Raw genomic sequence first — 19,915 nt, 5'->3', positions numbered from 1 at the left:
CTCTGCACATAACCCCCCCCCCCCCCCCCCCCCCCCCCCGTCCACTCAGCAAGGTGCCCATGAAAGCAGAACTCCTCATAGAAATAATCTGGAGCAGAAACCTGCCACTTCTGCAAACTTTAGCTCGTAAAGAGGAAAACATGGCGAGAAAGAAAACAACAAACATCTTCCGACCACATGAGAGCCGGCGCAAGGCGCGAGGCCTGACAGCGAGCTGCCCAGCTTGACAGGGCCGCGAGGGACCCAACTATTGTCTTCTGGGCCTCGGAAAATGAAAGTCACGAGCCGCCGCTCGCAGGTCGGGAAGTGTTTTCCCTCATGGCGTGAGCTGGGACGGTCGTGTGAATTAGTGAGGCATGAATGTGTGTGTTTGTGAGAGACGGCGAATGAGAAACAGCCGCGGCCCGGTGAGTCACCGCCCAGCCTGCCGAACAAGTGCTTCACGGACTCGTACGACTCAGCGCTGAGTCACCCTGCGGCCGCATTCCCCTCGCGTGGCTCAGACCCACAAATACCTGCCGTCACGGCCCTTTCTGACTTTCTCCCCCCCCCCCCCACTCTTGTCTGCTCCCGTCTTCTCCCCATCCCTCCCTCCCGCCGCCGTGCCTTCGTGTGCAGAGCATAGGGAAGTCTTTCTGCTCTTCATCATCTTTCTCTCCTGCTGCACAATGAACCGTTAAATTCTGATTTCTGCCCCATTCTGCTGAAGTGGGCCCCTTGTTTTGTTCGGGGCCGGGGAGGGGCGGCGGGAGCAGCCAGAGGCATGAGGGGCAGCTTTATTAGAAGCAGACGTTTCGGGGTGGTGCTGCTGCAGGAGAAAACCTTCCCGCTGCAGCGGCCGCAGAGAGAGAGAGGGACGGAAAGTGGCAGAAAGACACAAGGAGAGGGAGTGGTGCTACACCAGATTAGTCCAGGAGGCCACTTTTCCCAGAGTGAAACCTGACCCACTGGTGGAGGAATAAAGCAGGGAGGGGTAGAGGATGAGTTCAGCAAAAAGGAGGAAAAAGCCAGCTCTCAGTTCTGCAAACACGGAGGGAAAGATGTGTTTGCTGGACAAGCCAGACAAGTCGGACATCTGCAGTGATTTCTTTTCCCCTAAGGCCCCCATTAGGTCTCACTTGGCTCACCTGAACGGTGCAGCGGATTATCGGGTAGTAGCCTCCAAAACCGAGCTGCCACGATAAGCGAAGAGTGTTCTGAGTGGTTTCCACAGCCCTCACATTCTGAGGCTGCCCTGGAAGAACTGTAGAGAGGTAGAGGGGGGAAGAAAGAGAGAGTAAACAAAGATAACAGAGCGAGAAACTCAGCCGAGGTGGTGCTGTGTCTGTAGCGTGACTCCTACCGGTGACGGTACCGGATCCAGAGGTGGCTACACCTTTGTGGTTGTGGGCCTCGCAGGAGAAGGTGCTGGTTTTGTTCAGACCTGGACAGAAAGACGGGGTGAGAAAAGTTAAATGGATCTTTCTGGAGCACATTCTGCCCGTAATAAACCTTGAGTCACCTTACACCCTCGTATAACAAACACAAGACGCCTGGCAGGACTGATGTCTGATTCACTGAGCTGCAGAAGGCTTGGCCAGCATCGGTGTTCTGCTCCAGGTAACATCCTGCCTCATGGTAGTTCAGCCGTCTGACAGGCTCTCATCCTCCAGCTCATCATGAGTCTGACTACACGGCACAAACAGGAAAGCCCTTAAGGCTTCTTCACAATGAGGTAAATGACAGGAAAGTCACTCCTCTTGAGTCAAGCTGAAGGGAAAATCTGCCCTCTTATCTCTCTTTTTGAAGGTTTTTACAAAACAAGACGTAATAAAAAAAACAACCTGGTCCTCACCGGGTTAGAAGTGGGCGTTTTCTTAGAAGTGTGACCTCAGATGAACAACACATGACGTACCAGATTATGTCATTATTTGTTGAACAAAAGCTGATGTTCAGAGCAGATGTACCAATAGTTACGCCTCAGACTCCACAGGCGCCAGCAGGGATGTTTGAGTTAAAGCTTCACGGAGAGACCATTTGGAAAATGCGGAAGAAGCCCAGCTTCTTTAGAGGAAACGCCAAGAGAAGACAAGTTCAGCCCCAAATAGGGGGGGATGTTGCCAAGGACCTCACGATACGATACACATCACGATACGATACACATTGCGATACAATACACATCGCGATACGATACACATCACGATACGATACACATCACGATACAATACACATCGCGTTACGATATACATTACGATACGATACACATCACGATACGATACACATCACGATACGATACACATCATGATACGATACACATCACGATACGATACACATCACGATACAATACACATCGCGTTACGATATACATTACGATACGATACACATCACGATACGATACACATCACGATACGATACACATCATGATACGATACACATCATGATACGATACACATCGCGATACAATACACATTACCATACGATACACATCACGATACGATACACATCATGATACGATACACATCATGATACGATACACATCGCGATACGATATACATTATGATACGATACACATCACAATACTTGAGTCATGATACGATATGGTATTGTGATATCCAAATTTTGCGATATATTGTGATGTTATACATTGATCGCTGAAAACTGTAAAAGGCATTATGCATCTAAAAATTAGATTATGGTGACAATTAATGGGACAAACTGAGTCAAAAAAACAATTCAAATAATCCAAGCCGTTTTATTGTAACTATACAAGCTAAAGTTACAACATATTTGCATATGTTTTTCACATTATTTACACAATATGAAATTAACATTAACAATATTATTTAAGCTCATCTATACAATAAAGTCGTACTGGATTTACAATCCCTCTGAAACATGATTTATTATTTGAAAAAGAATGTCGATATCAAATCAGCCGGCAAGGTATCGCGATATATATTGCCATATCGATATTTTTGCCCACCCCTAGTTCCAAACCAGCAGACTTCTAGAAAAGAGGAAGACTTTGCAAAGCGGAAGTTTTCGGTGAGAAATCACAGTGCAGCCAAACACAGAATATCAGCACAAAATAACTCAAACCAGCTGTCGAGCACGGTGGTGGAGGGGTCATGACTTGGACTTGCAATCCTTGATTTCACCATGAACTCCTCCATTTACCAGTGGCATCTCAACAAATCTCCAGACTTCTGCTACAACCTCCTTCACACAGACAAGACCAGAGATATTTGGTCTCGATGCACAGCGAGAACTGAACGCAGCATACCCACACCGACACCACCTGCCAGGCACGGCGGTGGAGGGGTGATGATCGGGGTTGTTTCCCAGGCACAGAACAGGAGAACATCCATCGACTCCATGAGTCACCATGATCTCCCTTTGAATACTGTATCTAAGGATGCTCATGTGAGTCTATTTCCACACCAGAACAACAGAATGGCTGGAAAAGAAAACACTCCCGGCACCACGACCCTCAGGTCAAAGTCCAGACCTCCAGCCTGACTGAATTACTGCGGTGGGACTTTAACGGACAGCTGTGCATAAGTTCCTCTAAACCTCAGACCTCTAAACCACAGCCTTGTAAAGAAGCATGGACCAGAAGCTGATAAAGTCATGGAAATAAAGTCTTCAACTTGCTGCAGCTAAAGGTGATTATACAAGCTACGGGGTAGAATTGGGGTTGTATTAAACTCATTTTTAGACCTTGTGGGGATTTTAATGATGTCTTGTTACATTAAACATGCAGTGCATCGATTCAAATGTGAGACTTAAATCTGATCTGCAGTTTAAAACATCAACTAAGTTGAAGGAAATTTGGCCAATTTGGACACTGTATTATGTATGTTGTATGTGTTGTATGTTTTTTGTTGGACCCCCTCGAAAACGAGATGATTCATCTCAAGGGGCTATCCCTTAATACATTTATAAACACTGGCCCCTCCCATCGGTTAAACTAAACATTCACTCAGCAAAAGCTAATCAGATAAAAACCATCAAGCTTCAGTTTTGGAGTTTAGTCTCAAGAGGTTTGTTTATTCATGTTTGTGAGGCGAGAGATTTTATGTCTAAGTGTTTTTCTCCGCAGGTGCAAGAAGAAGACGAGGCCGTGGTCGGTTGTTGTGTAATAGAGAAGCTGCCGGGGACAATCTGGGACGGAGACAACGCTGTCTCTCAACGGAGAATGGAGTCCTCACAGCGTGAAACACTTGAAACATTCCTCTGCAAATCACGGGCCGGCCAACACACACACACACACACACACACACACACACACACACACACACACACACACACACACACACACACACACACACACACACACACACACACACAGAAAAATGTGACATCTGAGTTTTACCGCTGCTTCCTAGCACCCCAACATTGTCAATCTGCCACGATCTGACACAGTGTGCCTCCCTGCGCCAACGGCACCATGCCTCCATTGTCCTGCCGCCGGAAAGAGAACAGGGGGTACGATTCCTCTCCTCTCGGCGGGTGAAGTAAGAGAGGAGACGAGAGGAGAACGGGGAGAGGGATGAACACTAGCTGTGTCCGCGAATGAAGTGTCCGTGAGGACATCTCGCCATTGCGCCACACACTCTTGTCTGAATCACGTCTTCCCTATCAGCAAACCGACATCCCTCCCCATCCCTCACATTCAGTCACTGCAGACGTTTTTTGTCAGGGTGCGGTTAGAGTAGGACCCAGATGCAGGAGACTAGAAGGCAGGAGTTCCAAAAAGTAGTGATTTATTTGTCCAAAACAAAACCAAAGAGCTGCCGAGCAGGATACAAAAACCAGAATGTGACAAAATAAAACTACCAAAACCTGACATGGAAAACATGGAGGGAGGAAGCGGTACGGACCAGCAGGGAGCTAGGGAAAGACAAGACCAGATATACACAAGGGTTAACGAGACACAGGTGCAGACGAACAGGGCAAATGGGAAACAGGAAAGTCAAACCAGACACGGGCTTCAAAACAAAACAGGAACTATCAAACCATGACACCTTTTATCCAAAGCAACTGAGAGAGGAGCTATTTGGGGGTAAGGGCCTTGCCATTCCAGGGCTTGAACCTGGGGCCTCCAGACCCAAGCCCAGACTGGTAGTCTAGTAGTGATAGAAGTGGACTTTGGACAGGAAGTGGACAGTTTGGAGGACCTAGGTTCAAGCCCCGAGGTTGGCAACCAAAAACATACCACTTTGGCCCCCTATGTGCTCCCTAAGCCATGTATTAGGAGATTTGTGTTATGATTATCGTTATTAAACTGTGTAGTGCTCCACACCAAGCATGTTAGTTCCCGTCTCTTTAAGGCCACTTCCACCGAAGGTCCCGGTCTGCTCTGATTGGTCAGCCAGTTCATTCATCGATCACAAGACAACCGCTCATATATTGTTTGTTTGTCTTTCACGATGTTGTCGTTAAGAGAAGGAAGACGAGGAGTTCCTATAGCCTCCAGAAGTACAACTGGAGGCAGAACTTTCAGGTGGAAACGGCTCCCAGCTTTTACCCTCTGGAGTGTTGACTGACCCTCAGATGTCCCTTCGGTTAGGGTTCTGGTTCTGGTTCTTTGATAAATGACTGAGATGTTTCACTTTCAAATGAAAGTGCAAGTTTAAGGTTGGAACTGCTGACTTTACAGGCGATAAAAGTCACACAACATCATTTTCTCGATATCTTCATGCTCTCCATGCCACTTCTCTGCTTCTTGAGAGATTATTTTGGTGTTTTCCTCCGTTTAGGCTGCGGTCCACCGCCAGCAGCTGCCCATTCCAAAGATATGAGTGTAGGTCGCCGTCAAACGGGCCGCGGTCGACATCAGGCAGCCTGCTCCCATGAGTCAGACCGACTGCTCCCTCCTCCTTCCGCCTGACTCAGCCGGCTCTGTTTTGCCTTTCCAATGCCGGACTTAACGCATGCCTGCGACCTGGCAGGCAGCGGCGGCGGCGGGCTGCGTTTACACAGCAACACAGCCCTCCTCCCCTCTCTGCCTCTGTCTTTTATCTCCCCCTGTCCTCCGTGCATCAGTTTTCCATCTCCCAAACGACAGAGCACATCCTCCGTGGATCGGCTGGCCCAGCCTCAGCCGGGCTCTCTCAGGGGAGGACGGCTGGTTTGGGGTTTTGTTTGAGCCATAAAATCAGGATTTGGACGTGTTTGAAAGGCGTGCACTGCATCGCCGCAGGCTGTGACGTCTTATCTTTCACTGGTCAACTCCTACTTTAGTTTTCTAAGAATCACCGGGTTCAAATATTAGCACTTACAGGTTTTTTTTATCATAAACTGAATATATATGGACTATTGTTTTGAAGAAAACATCAACTTATAGAGTTTTCCTTGAGCTCTGCCAAAGGTTTATGGGTTTGAGGTTGTTTTTTTTTCACATTTCTAGGGCGAAACAATTAGCAGCTGCAGGACCTCACTGACTTTCCATCCCATTTGGGCTGGAAACACTGGAATTTCCTTCGCCCCTCACCAGAGACGCTCACCAATCCCGACCTCAAACTCCGTCATGGCTGAGCGGCGAAGGCCATGTTGTTTCTCTAAATTGCTTTCTGTTTTCCTCGCATTATAAGAGGCCACATCCAAACAAAAAAAAGGGAGACTGAACACAGAGATTTTTGCATGTGATGCTGGAAAAGCGACAAAGCAAACACCAAACCCCAGTGAAAACTTCCCCGGAGAGGTCTTACGTCAAAGACTTGGAAAAACGCCAGGTAACACCCAACCGGCATCGGGTTTGTCAATCGAAAGCGAAGCGAAGGCCGAGCAGAGGTGGACTGATACCTGTGAGGACGAGGGTGGACGGGGACAGCGCCACGGCGTCCGCCAGGGAGTTGAGCGGGACACCGTCCTGCAGCCAGATGACCTTGACGGGGTCTGGGGGTCCGTGGGCGACACAGCTGAGGTTCACCGAGACGTTGGCCACCACCGACATGTGCTGCGGCTCCACGGAGAAATGGGGAAGGCCTGAGGAAGGACTCGCTGAGTCAGCACTCTCCAGTCTTTTAAAGACTCAAATAAAACTCTGCAGCTTCAGCCGCTGCGGACGAACTCACCTTCCAGCTGAATCCTCCCCTCGTCTGATAAAGTCTGGCGGGTCTCGGACTGCACGGCACATCTGTAGGAGCCCATGTGGATGAGCTGCACCTTCTCGATGCTGTAAATGAAGATTATGATTTGAAAGGTTTGACAGACATCACTTTACTGCCCGGTCCAACCAGAACAAGTGCTACCGGAGGAGAAGCACGGGATCTTTCTTGGTTTAAATCGTTTCTTTCAGAGCGAAACTCATGATACTGTTGCTGAAAGGTTATATAACATTCGGCAAAGACGTTAGATCTCAATAAGAAGCCGCTTCCCTTGTTTTCACTTTGCACACACACAGTTACACAGACATACACACCTGCTCACTCACCTACATACTCACCACACAGTTTTGGGGGACCGATAATCGCAGTAGCCTAGTCTTGATTTAGTTTTAGAGACCTGGGGCCGGATTCAACAAAACATTCTTAAGAAAAAAAATCTTCTTAAGTGTCATTTTTTTTCTTAAGTTCAGTCTTAAGAAGAATTAAAGCTGCAAGCAGCGATGAACGGGCCCTCGCACTCACGGCCACCGCCCCCCATAAGCATATCAGAAATGACACGACCCACGACTTCCTATGTCAAACCATTCAAAAGTTATAGCAGAAAAAAGGGACAACCAATCACAAGAAGGGGCGGGGCTAATTCAGGCCAATGAAGGTCAAGGACTCCATACAGAATCTGATGACACCACCCACGACTCTCTATGTCAAACCATTCCAAAGTTATAGCAGAAAATCGGGACAACCAATCAGAAGAAGGGGCGGGGCTAATTAAGGCCAACGAAGCTTAAGGACTCATTACAGAGTCCCATGACACCACCCACGACTTCCTATGTCAAACCATTAAAAAGTTATAGCAGAAAAAAGGGACAACCAATCAGAAGAAGGGGCGGGGCTAATTCAGGCCAATGAAGGTCAAGGGCTCCATAAAGAATCTGATGACACCAGCCACGACTCTCTATGTCAAACCATTCCAAAGATATAGCAGAAAATCGGGACAACCAATCAGAAGAAGGGGCGGGGCTAATTAAGGCCAACGAAGCTCAAGGACTCCATACAGAGTCCCATGACACCACCCACAACTTCCTATGTCAAACCATTCCAAAGTTATGGCAGAGAAAAGTATTCTAGGGGGCGCTGTTGAGCCGTTAGGCCACGCCCATTAATGCAAACCATGAAACATCAAATTTATCGCCAAGTCTGTCTTGCATGCAAAATTTGGTGACTTTTGGAGAACTATCAAATATGGACCAATCAGATTTCAAAATGGCCGACTTCCTTTTCGGTTTCGGCCATGGCTCCAAGAGACTTTTCTTTAAGCTGTGCCATGATACAGGTGTATAGCGATTTTCGTGCATGTACGTCAAACCGTATTGTGGGGCTTGAGGCACAAAGTTTTCCGGGGGGCGCTGTTGAGCCATTTTGCCACGCCCATTAATGCAAACCATGAAATATCACATTTATCGCCAGTCCTGGCTTGCGTGCCAAATTTGGTGCCTTTTGGGGAACTATCAAATATGGACCAATCAGATGAAGGGGGGGTGCGCTTGTTGGCGTCTAGCGCCGCCACGGTAACACTTTTGAAAGAGAAAAGTAATGCATGTAGTCGCAGGATGGAGACGCACATTTTGATGTATAACACATCTGGGTTCACGATACGGTTCGGGCCGTATTAATTCTCGAAGGAATGGCATATATTGCTCCAAAATTACGCGATTAATTCAGAATGTTCAAAATGGCCGACTTCCTGTTCGGTTTCGGCCGTGGCGCCAAGAGACTTTTCTTTAAGTTGCGACATGATACAGGTGTGTAGTGATTTTCGTTCATGTACGTCAAACCGTATTGAGGGGCTTGAGGCGCAAAGTTTTTTCTGTCTGAACCAATCAGATGAAGGGTGGGCGCGCTTTTCGGCGTCTAGCGTCGCCACGGTAACGCTTTTGAAAGAGAAAAGTAATGCGTGGTATCGGAGGATGGAGACGCACATTTTGATGTATAACACACCTGGGTGCACGTTACGGTTCGGGCCGTATTAACTGCCGAAGGAAGGCATAAATTTCGCCAAAATGACACGATTAATTCAAAATGGCCGACTTCCTGTTCGGTTTCTCGACATGACGCCCAGAGACTTTTCTTTAAGTTGTGCCATGATACAGGTGTGTACCGATTTTCGTGCATGTACGACAAACCGCATTGTGGGGCTTGAGGCACAAAGTTTTCCGGGGGGCGCTGTTGAGCCATTTTGCCACGCCCATTAATGTAAACCATTAAATATCAAATTTTTCGCCAGGCCTGACTTGCATGCAAAATTTGGTGACTTTTTGGGCACGTTTAGGGGGGCAAAAAGGCCCTCCTTTTGTCAGAACAATAAGAAGAAGAAGAAGAAGAAGAAGAAGAAGAAGAATTCCTACAGATACAATAGGGCCTTCGCACTGCAAGTGCTCGGGCCCTAAAAAAGAGAAGAAGTCATATTCTCCAAAAAAGTTCTTAAGTATTTTCTCAACTTTCTTCTTAAGTTTCTTCTTAAGAAAAAACTTAAGAATAAATGGTATTCTTGAAATAAAAGTTCTCAAATTTGTTCTTGACTTTTTTCTTAACTTTAAGACAACCTTGACCTGTCTTAAAAGACTCTAATATCACCTTTTTCAACACATTTTAGACAAGTTGTCACATTATTTACACAATATATGAAATTATATATGAAATTAACATTAACAATATTATTTAAGCTCATCTATACAATAAAGTCGTACTGGATTTACAACCCGTCTGAAACATGATTTATTATTTGAAAAAGAATATCAACATCAAATCAGCCGGCGAAGTATCGCGATATATATATTGCCATATCGATATTTTTGCCCACCCCTAGTTCCAAACCAGCAGACTTCTAGAAAGAGGAGGACTTTGCGTAGGAAAAATAAGAAATTCGTAAGAAATGACAGTTCTTAAGAAAATATTGAGGAATTTCACTTAAGAACTTTCTTATGAACTTCTTAATTTTAGATCTTAAGACATTTCTTAAGATCGTTCTTAAGAAAATATTGGTGAATCCGGCCCCTGGAATGGTTGCTGTTTGTGTCTCTGCCTGTTCTTGTGTCTGTTTGTTTGTTTGTTTTCTGTCTTGCAGATTTCAAAGGCTTGTGTGCCCGTTGTGTGTTTTCCAGCGGATGCCACCCCTCAACACCTCCCCCCACCAACCCCCCTATCCCTCTTACATGTATGTTTAAAAAAAAAGATTAAAGAGATTAAGAAGATTAAAATGCATATATATGCTTTAGGTTTTACCAAACTTGATATTAACCATTAATATACTGTATACCGTATGCAGACAAGAGAAAGAAAAAAACGAAGCCGCTTCCCACCTGAGGGTGCTCTTGATGGTCCACGTGTTGCTGGCGGTGAGCGCCTGGAACTGGTTGGTGTTTGCAAGCTGCAGCGGCACGCCGTCCCGCAGCCAGACCACGTCGGGGGGGTCCTCCTCCTCCGGCCCCGTGGCCCTCAGGGCACAGCTCATCTTCACGGCCCGCCCCAGCGAGGACACGATGACGTCGGGGCTCTGCTGGAACTCCAGGTCTGCAATCACACCAAGGAAGAGTCTTTTACGGATTCTGAAATAATTCTTTCAATAAAAATACACAGAGTTTACGGTTGACTGAGGGGCTCCAACGTAAGCAACGTCTTGACTTTTTTGTGGTCTTGGTCTCGTCTCGTTCGCGGATAATTGAGAGTCCGTTGCACCAAGGTGACAGAGTCTGGTGATCAGCAGTTCTTCCTCTTGTTAATGTACAGTTTTGTAAACTATTTGTATTTTGCATTTGATTTAATGTTTTGGTGCATCTGCATGTGTCTGTAATTAAATACAGTTTTGTGTTTATAACGGCGTTGTTTGAGTAAATATATCAATAATATTTTATATCGTTGTGATTGATTAAGGGCCAATCCCAATCAATGTCCACCCTACTTTCAACCACTAGCCCTCACTCACTACCAATAGCCCTAAAAATGAAGCCACAGGCGTAGGGCCCTTGTAATCTTCCCTAGGGATTGGGACACCACTTGCTACGTCACTGTGTGGTTTATGTTCGAGTACATAAGCGACTGCGTAGTTACGTTTAAACTTAAACTTAAACTTTATTTATTTGTATAGCACCAAATCATACAATATAAAATGCAACACATGGTGCTTTACATGCAGAATAAAATAACAATAAAAAACACAATTTAAAACATTCCATACGGCCCCACCCCCCACCCCCCACGTGTACACACACACTCACTCACACTCATATACATGTGCACACACTCACACACACACACACACACACACACACACACACACACACACACACACACACAGTAAGTGGACTGGTGACATGGCTTAGCACTAACGATCCAGGTGAGGAAAACACTACCTATGGGTGCACATACATCACACCATATCAGGAAACCGAGAGCTAAAAGCTGTTTTAATTTCAGCTGTAGCGCTGTTAATATGCCACTTTATTAAGTTTTAATATTTTTTCAGGCGTAAAAGTAACCGTTAAGATCCCCAACCTGGGCTCAGTTTATCCAAATAACGCCTGTTAAGAGATTTGCCCTGATGTTTTCTGGGGATGAGAAGAGCCGCCGGATCGGGAGCTTGTTGTGTATTTCTCGCTAGAAATGTAATCAAAACGCATTTTTATGCAGAAACTAACTCAAAATATTGATTTTATTCACTAAAAAACAAGAAATATCCGCCATGTTTTTTTGTTTGATTCAGTCTGCAAATGATGACGTAAAGCATTCTGGGAAATTTTCTCAGGCCCTCGGTCGCAAAGTCAGCATCTGAAATCCCTCGCTGTGAAGGGCTAGATTCATACCCCCTACCCCTCGTTTATCCAACTACCCCTACATGCAAAGAGGAATTGGGACACCACTACCCTCACGGGAACGCACAAAATTTAGGGGTAGGGCTGAAAGGTAGGACTAGGGGGGGGATTGGGACTGGCCCTAAGCATCAGGTCCATTTCAGTGATGCTGATATACGGTGTAATCTGATTACTATAATGGTAAAATAATGTAATTTCAAGTTGGTAATTGTATCTTTAATATTTGAAATTCAGGTTTCATCTCCAAATTCAGTCCAATTTAAACCAGTAACATTTACTCTTCATGACTTTCCTGAGGTGGAGGGGGGTGTTGGAGCTGGTTATTCTGTTAGAGGACTTTGGGACTAGTTAGTAGTCGTGTCAATCCTTAAAAACACTGGAGTCAATCCTCCAATAGTGTAGAAATAGCGGTAGTGCAGTTGCCACACATATCTGATCTCAGCTGATGGATGAAAACATTTATAGTGAGTTCAACATCATCATCCACTTCTCTGTGTTATTGTGCTGCAGTTGAAAACAAGCTCATATGGAAACTAGCTGAACCAGGATGATGTTCTACAATCACGCAGGATCAGGAAATTACTAGGTTTGTTTTTGATCTTGAGCTGAACTAGTCTTGGTCTTGACACTCTCTGGTCTTGGTTTCGGTTTAGACAGTCTTCACTACAAGTCTACTGCATTATGACCAAAGAAACAAAGTTTTAGCACTTTTCCAAAAGTCTTCTGGCCTTTTTTTCACGATGCAACCTAAGCTGTAAAAACCTAAACCTAACCTAAACTAATCCCTACCCAACAAGCCACTCTTTTTCTACTAATGATGTCATGGTCTCTCCAACATTTAACATCCTAAATGACACCTGTAGAGATGTAGCTCTGAACATCTTCTTAACTTCTCAGATCACAGCACGGTCTGACTTCGTGGTGACCTTGGGAAGGTTAATAATAATCCTTCTTACTAAAGACCAGAGGTGTCAAAAGTATTCACATAGATTACTCAGGTAGAAGTATAGATACTAGAGTTTAAAAATACTCCTGTAGAAGTTGAAGTATCAACTCAAGTTTTTTACTCAAGTAAAAGTATAAAAGTACTGGTTTCAAAACTACTTAAAGTATAAAAGTAAAAGTAATGTAAGGGGGAAAAAAGCCATTAAGGACAAAAGCCATTGAAAATGAATGTATCTTAGTTTAATGCAAATATATTAAAGAACCATATATGTGTACTATTGAGCATTAACATGTGTTTCAGAGAGCAGGAGATATGATGACTAGTTGCCTATAAGTATTGTAATGGTGCAAAAAGTCAAACTTCAGAGGCATGTTATCATTTATCCTAACCTTTATTGGAATGTACATCCAAGTTTAGTTGCAGGAATCTGAGGGAACGGATGTAAGAACAAAACTGGACAAGAACATCTGAAACAACCACAACCACATTCACTCTATCCGGATGGAGCAATTTAACTGGATAGTTTTTTTTAAAGGCCCAAATGAAATAGAGTAACGAGGCTGTTTTTAAAATGTAAGGAGTAAAAAGTACAGATAATTGCGTGAAAATGTAAGGAGTAAAAGTAAAAAGTCGTCTGAAAAATAATTACTCCAGTGAAGTATAGATAACCAAAATTTCTACTTAAGTAAGGTAACGAAGTATTTGTACTTTGTTACTTGACACCTCTGCTAAAGAATGATGGAAATCAATTGGACACTTACATCCCGAGCTGCAGCTGCTTCTCTAAGCTTGTTGCTGATGTTTTTCCTTCAAGGCATTAACAGACATAAAGCCAACCTTTAAAACGTGTACATGTATGGATATGTTCACCTTTAGTTTTCCACACACTCCCCCCGGCCTGAGATTTAGTTTTTGTTCAGTCATGAAACCTGTCATTTACCTGAGGTGTTACGTCCTGACAGGTGAAACCATACAACTAAAAAAGGGGATGTTTTCTTTTCTTTTTCACAAGACTGCTGCTGATTTTATCCACTCAGCAGTCTCACACACAGAAAAGCAACCGGCACATTGTGCTTCAGTCGCTGGCCTGGCTGTTAATGTTCAGCCACTCCGACCCGCCTGGTTCTTTCCTTCACCCAGATGTGATAACAGCAGGTGAACCGGGGGTTTATCAGCTCCCTGAACGAGTCCGTCTGTCTCTCCTGGTGGATTTGCTGATAGCAGGGCTGACCTGAGAAGGACAGCGTTGCTGATACGGGGACAAAGGGCCTGCTGTTTGAACATCGGCTGTTTCACGCAAACTAAATATGATCAGTTTGTCTCTGGTAGAGCAGTGAACGCACCGCAGCTCCTCTTCTGTTTAACAGCCAAGAACTGGAGGTTTTCCTGGTGATGTTGGAGGAAGAACGGGCCGGCAGTAGGGATGGGCGGTGTGGACTAAAATGTATCACGATCATTTCTGGCATTTATCCCGATAACGATTAAAATGACGATAAAAAAAATACCAATTCAACTCCACCTTTTAACTATAAATCTATCACCACATTCAGTCTTTGGAGCCAAATCACTGCTCTAAAAGATACTAAATACTAAACTACACCAATTAAATTGAATTGATAAAAACCAATCAAATGATTATACCTGTACTGCAAAACTGTAATGACTCAAGCTCCTCAGATCCGCCATGTTTGTTACACAAAAACCTTCCTCCCTCCCTCCCTTCCTTCCTTCCTTCCTTCCTTCCTTCCTTCCTTCCTTCCTTCCTTCCTTCCTTCCTTCCTTCCTTCCTTCCTTCCTTCCTTCCTTCCTTCCTTCTTCCCTTCTTCTTTCCTTCCTTCCTTCCTTCCTTTTTCCATTCCTCTTTTCTTCCTTCCTTCCTTCCTTCCTTCCTTCCTTCCTTCCTTCCTTCCTTCCTTCCTTCCTTCCTTCCTTCCTTCCTTCCTTCTTCCCTTCTTCTTTCCTTCCTTCCTTTTTCCATTCCTCTTTTCTCCCTTCCTTCCTTCCTTCCGTCCTTCCTTCCTTCCTTCCTTCCTTCCTTCCTTCCTTCCTTCCTTCCTTCCTTCCTTCCTTCCTTCCTTCCTTCCTTCCTTCCTCCCTCCCTCCCTCCCTCCCTCCCTCCCTTCCTTCCTTCCTTCTTCCCTTCTTCTTTCCTTCCTTCCTTCCTCCCTCCCTCCCTCCCTCCCTCCCTCCCTCCCTCCCTCCCTCCCTTCCTTCCTTCCTTCCTTCCTTCCTTCCTTCCTTCCTTCCTTCCTTCCTTCCTTCCTTCCTTCCTTCCTTCTTCCCTTTTTCTTTCCTTCCTTCCTTCCTTCCTTCCTTTTTCCATTCCTCTTTTCTCCCTTCCTTCCTTCCTTCCTTCCTTCCTTCCTTCCTTCCTTCCTTCCTTCCTTCCTTCCTTCCTTCCTTCCTTCCTTCCTTCCTTCCTTCCTTCCTTCCTTCCTTCCTTCCTTCCTTCCTTCACGTACGTTGTGCGTGGATTTAACACAGAACCATAAATCAGCTTTACACAAAAACGTCATCAACGGGAATTTATCATTTTACCGTGAGATACAAATTCTTACCGTGGGGAATTTTTTTGACGGTTTATCGTGAACGGTAAAATATCACCCATTCCGAGCCGGCAGCATCCTCCAAAGCACAATACTCTTAATAAAACCAAGGAAACGATGCAGCTTCTCTTTGTGTTGACGAAGCAGATAGGAAAGTTTGAGGATGAGAGCTCTCTTTGTGTTCTGTAATGTCTCAAGAAAAGCCCAAAGTTTTCCCGTCTCACTGATTTTCTCAAGCCCGTCAGTCTGACTCAGAGTCCAACCTTCAACCTTTAACCCGTCACTTTGATCCCAGAGGATCCCTCTGGAAGCCATCTCGGCCCAAACACACATAAATACCCAGAGTTCCCCTCTTCTGCGGGGATTATTTTACCCGTGACACGTTGTGATTTTCTTCCACACCCAAACAAACCTACACAGGACCCAGAGAGCCCGACGTGGGAGTGCGTGATAAATAACAAGAGGCCCTCCGACTCGCCGCTCCGCCGCCTCCCCGTCTCTGTGTGCTTTTTGGCCATTAAAAGTCGTCCTTCCCTTTATTTCTAAGCTCGGCTGAGCTCTTTCAACAATGTGCCAGAGCCTGACTTTGTTTCTTCTTCAGTGCCACGGCGAACAAAGGCAGCCCTGCTTTCTTTCTCTGTATCTCTTTCTGCTGCTTTCATGTAATAATAAGCTTGTAAAGCTTTTATGAGAGAGTAGGCCATGCACTAACTGTGTGTGTGTGTGTGTGTGTGTGTGTGTGTGTGTGTGTGTGTGTGTGTGTGTGTGTGTGTGTGTGTGTGTGTGTGTGGCCTGCCTGCAGCTATTCACTTGTGCTTCCTGAACTCCCCCCTGAGCTCCCACACTTGTATTTATTTTATCTCTTTTTTTTTTTGCACTCCCTCCGCTGATGAAAAAGCTCAGATGTTTAACGTCACCGAACCTGTTGTACCAAGAATGCTTCGCGCAGTCCAAGCCGTTATCCTCCTCTTCCTTCCTCCTTAATTAGGGCCCGAGCACTGAAAGTGCGAGGACCCTATTGTATCTGTGATGTTTATTATTATTATTATTATTATTATTATTATTATTATTATTATTCTCGCCATAAATAAATTGCCTTTTTGGAGGCCTTAAAATGCTCAAAAACTCACCAAATTTTGCACACGCTTCCAGAGTCGCGTAAAATTACGTATTTTATGGGCGACAGGCATGGGTCAAAAAGGATTAGGCTCTATAGCGCCACCTATTTTATGTTTTTGACGAGCCCCACAATATGGTTTGACTTACAGCAATGACCTTTATGTGTCTATTATATCAGACAAAGCCCTACAAAAAAGTCTCTTGGACCCATGCTCTAAGTTACACAGGAAGTCCGGCATTTTGAACAGAAAATGTCATTTTTCATGAATTCTGATCATTTCTAGGCCTCGTACTTTAACGAACTCCTCCTAGAGATTTTATCAGATTGGCTCACAACTTGGTTTGTACAATCTAGACACATGGCCGACGCTAAATTGCGAAGCTTTTAAGTTTCTGCCAGAGGGCTTGACCGTAGTGATCCACCGAAGTTTGAGGTCATTTTTAAGGCTCGCCATGAAACACCAATTGGCTGTAATTCAGCAATACATGATTTGATGTGGTTGAAAACGTATGTGCATGATTGTAGGTTGAGCCTGAACCCATCTGTGGTGGAATATTCAGGATCGGTTGTAGCGCCACCTGTTGGCACCAGGAATTGTCATGTCTTCTAGTATGCATCTGTGCTCAAAGGGAGATGAGCGGATGGATCTCAAAGTTGGTCAGATAAATAGGTAAGACATTGACGATGGCTGACAGAGAAAACTGTAAGTTTTTCTCAAAGGGCGTCGCTGTTAGAGGTTGTCAAATTTCGGTGTCTCGCCATGAACATAAAAGTTGTTTTAACTTTCAAATACTTGGTCCAAATTGACCCAAAATCAATACATTTAATCAGGCTTCCATTCTGATATCCATTCTATATTTGGGACAGTTTGTCACGGACTTTATTCAAAATATGAACTCATTTTGAAATAAATCTTTACTTTGTCATGCAATGTCGAATATAATAAATATATAATAATATAATAATATAATAAAATATAATATAATAAAAATATTGTTGAAAATAATATGATTTGAGCATTGTATGTGCAAAAGGCGATTTATAATGAATGTTTTGAGTTGGATTAGAAGCATGAAGCTGTCTGCGGGCCGCGTGCGCGCAGACCGCGGGAACGCGCAGACGCAGCTCCTGGAAGCTGCCGGGGGCGGGGCGGGGGAGGGGGGTTGTTGCAACTTGCAGCAACATGTGGAGTCACGCCGTCACGTCACGTAAGTTGTATTGTGGTTTTTTAATGCGTGTTGCAATTATTTTATTTTATTATATTATTATATTATTATTGAGCTTCCATCCGCGATCCCGATCAGGAGCGCGCGGCCGCGCGCGGCCACGCGCAGAGCCGAGAGCCAGTTTCTGCCCATTTCTGCAGCTTTGCCAAAAAATGCTACCTAAAGGTTTTCCACCTTTGTAGAGCCACAACTTTACTGTGTTTTACTCCCTAAACCACTTCCTTTCACCCCCAAGTGGTCCTTGTCTCTTGCCAGGCCGTCATTGTAAATAAGAATGTTCTTAATGACCTGCCTGGTTAAATAAAGGCGAATGACTGAATGAATATCAAATAAAGCCATAGAATTGTTGTTTTTTTTCTCTTTATCGTATAATGTTCACAAAGTGTAATGCATTCATGTCATGGGTCGTGTATTTTGAAGGATCAAATAATCAACATCCCATTATCCATTTTACATCGTGCAAGAAATGATGCAAACTTTGAAAATCGACTGTGCGCATGCGCAGAACCCAAACGTAGCATTTTTTCGGCAGGGAGCAGAAATTGGCAGAACACCGGCTGGGACGGACCTGATGCTCTGATGCGACAGGTCTCTGCTCACACTGACTGTACGTTCATACACGGACGTAATATGGGGGGGGGGGGCATGTATCCTGCACTTTTTCAAAAGGCAGTTTTTGTCCCCTGCAGTTTTTACCGTCCAAAAACAATGTTACGCTATATTAAATGGAGACAGGTCAGCACTAGGACCAAGCGGAAAACGGCCGCTCAAGCTGAAGCCTGTTGTTTGGTCTGCCTGGGTCACGTCAGCTAGACGGATTTTAAGAATAAGAATAAGAATTACTTTATTAATCCCCAAAGGGAAATTCCTTTGTATGGCAGCTCATCTACTGTACCATTTGCAGAAGAGAAGCTCTTCTGAATATCTCTTGGATGAGTTGATTATGTTGAAATGTTAATAGATAACCCTTCTGTGGTCTTTTGGTCAAATTGACCCATATTCACTTTTCTTTTATATCAAAAATATGATTTTCATCCATATAACTGCCTCTGTTACACTCATTTCAAATAAAATTGATGATCACTACCAGAGCTGGTAGAGTAGCCAAAAATTGTACTCAAGTAAAAGTACTGTTACTTCAGAATAATATGACTCAAGTAGAAGTAAAAAGTAGTCATCCAAATAATTACTTGAGTAAAAGTAAAAAAAGTACTTGGTGGAAAAACTACTCAAGTACTGAGTAACTGTTGAGTAACGTCTGATTTATTTTTTTAACACACCCATTCAAAAAGACAAAAGTACAAAATAATCACCTTCAGGCAAATTAAAATCAATAAAATAATAAAATAAATTAAAATTAATAAAAAAATGAAAAATAGCTTAAATTAAAATAAGCGTAAAGTAAATTCAAGAACTTTAATAAATAATAAAATAACAGAATAAAAAAATAAATTAAGCACAAGTAGCACAAAATTTCAAGCCTTTGTACTTTTCTTTTTCAACCAGGCAGAACTAGAACAAACATGAACTCATAGAAACTCTGTGTGTGTTTGAGTCTGTGTAAATGTGACAAAACATGCAAAAACAAACCTTTTTCCCAAAGAATCACTCAGTGATGTCATGAGATTGACGCGTACACGGATAAAAAGGATAAAAGAAAAGTAACAGCTCAACGTAGCCTAATGTAGCGGAGTAAGAGGAACAGTTTCTCCTTCACAAATCTACTCAAGTAAAAGTAAAAAGTACAGTTATCCAAAACTACTCCTAAAAGTACAAAATTTCCCAAAACTTACTCAAGTAAATGTAACGGAGTAAATGTAACTCGTTACTACCCACCTCTGATCACTACTTGCATTGAATTATGGATATTTTATTCAATTTCTCCTCTCCTGTGATATTCAATTTGACCCACCAACCACTGGCTGGTGCTGGGTGGTAGTCCAAACATTTTAAATGATTTCATTTCATTTTCACATATACCCGTCTGTGATAATCCATCAATTTATATGCCTCTGAGTTTAACTATAGTCAAAAAAATTCAGAATTTCGGCTTATCTTTATCTATCTCAAAAATGAGCTATGATTTTATGTAAATGAGGTCTATTGACCATTCATTCC

The 19,915-nt window shown here is 44.0% G+C and overlaps 1 protein-coding gene across 1 annotated transcript in view; it reads right to left on the bottom strand.

Moving 5' to 3' along the window:
- LOC133442011 (tyrosine-protein kinase receptor UFO) overlaps nucleotides 1-19,915 on the bottom strand; it is a 69,921-nt gene that overhangs the window by 40,240 nt on the left and 9,766 nt on the right. Inside the window, exons 2-6 of the mRNA XM_061719878.1 lie at nucleotides 10,451-10,661; nucleotides 7,059-7,159; nucleotides 6,787-6,969; nucleotides 1,343-1,423; nucleotides 1,128-1,243 (exon numbers count right to left, since the gene is read on the bottom strand). Of these exons, the coding sequence (XP_061575862.1) occupies nucleotides 1,128-1,243; nucleotides 1,343-1,423; nucleotides 6,787-6,969; nucleotides 7,059-7,159; nucleotides 10,451-10,661 (692 nt within the window). The remainder of the gene's footprint in view (nucleotides 1-1,127; nucleotides 1,244-1,342; nucleotides 1,424-6,786; nucleotides 6,970-7,058; nucleotides 7,160-10,450; nucleotides 10,662-19,915) is intronic.

Source organism: Cololabis saira, chromosome 4, assembly GCF_033807715.1.
Source record: "Cololabis saira isolate AMF1-May2022 chromosome 4, fColSai1.1, whole genome shotgun sequence".
Lineage (NCBI taxonomy): Eukaryota > Metazoa > Chordata > Actinopteri > Beloniformes > Belonidae > Cololabis > Cololabis saira.
This window is presented reverse-complemented; position numbering and strand designations above follow the sequence as displayed.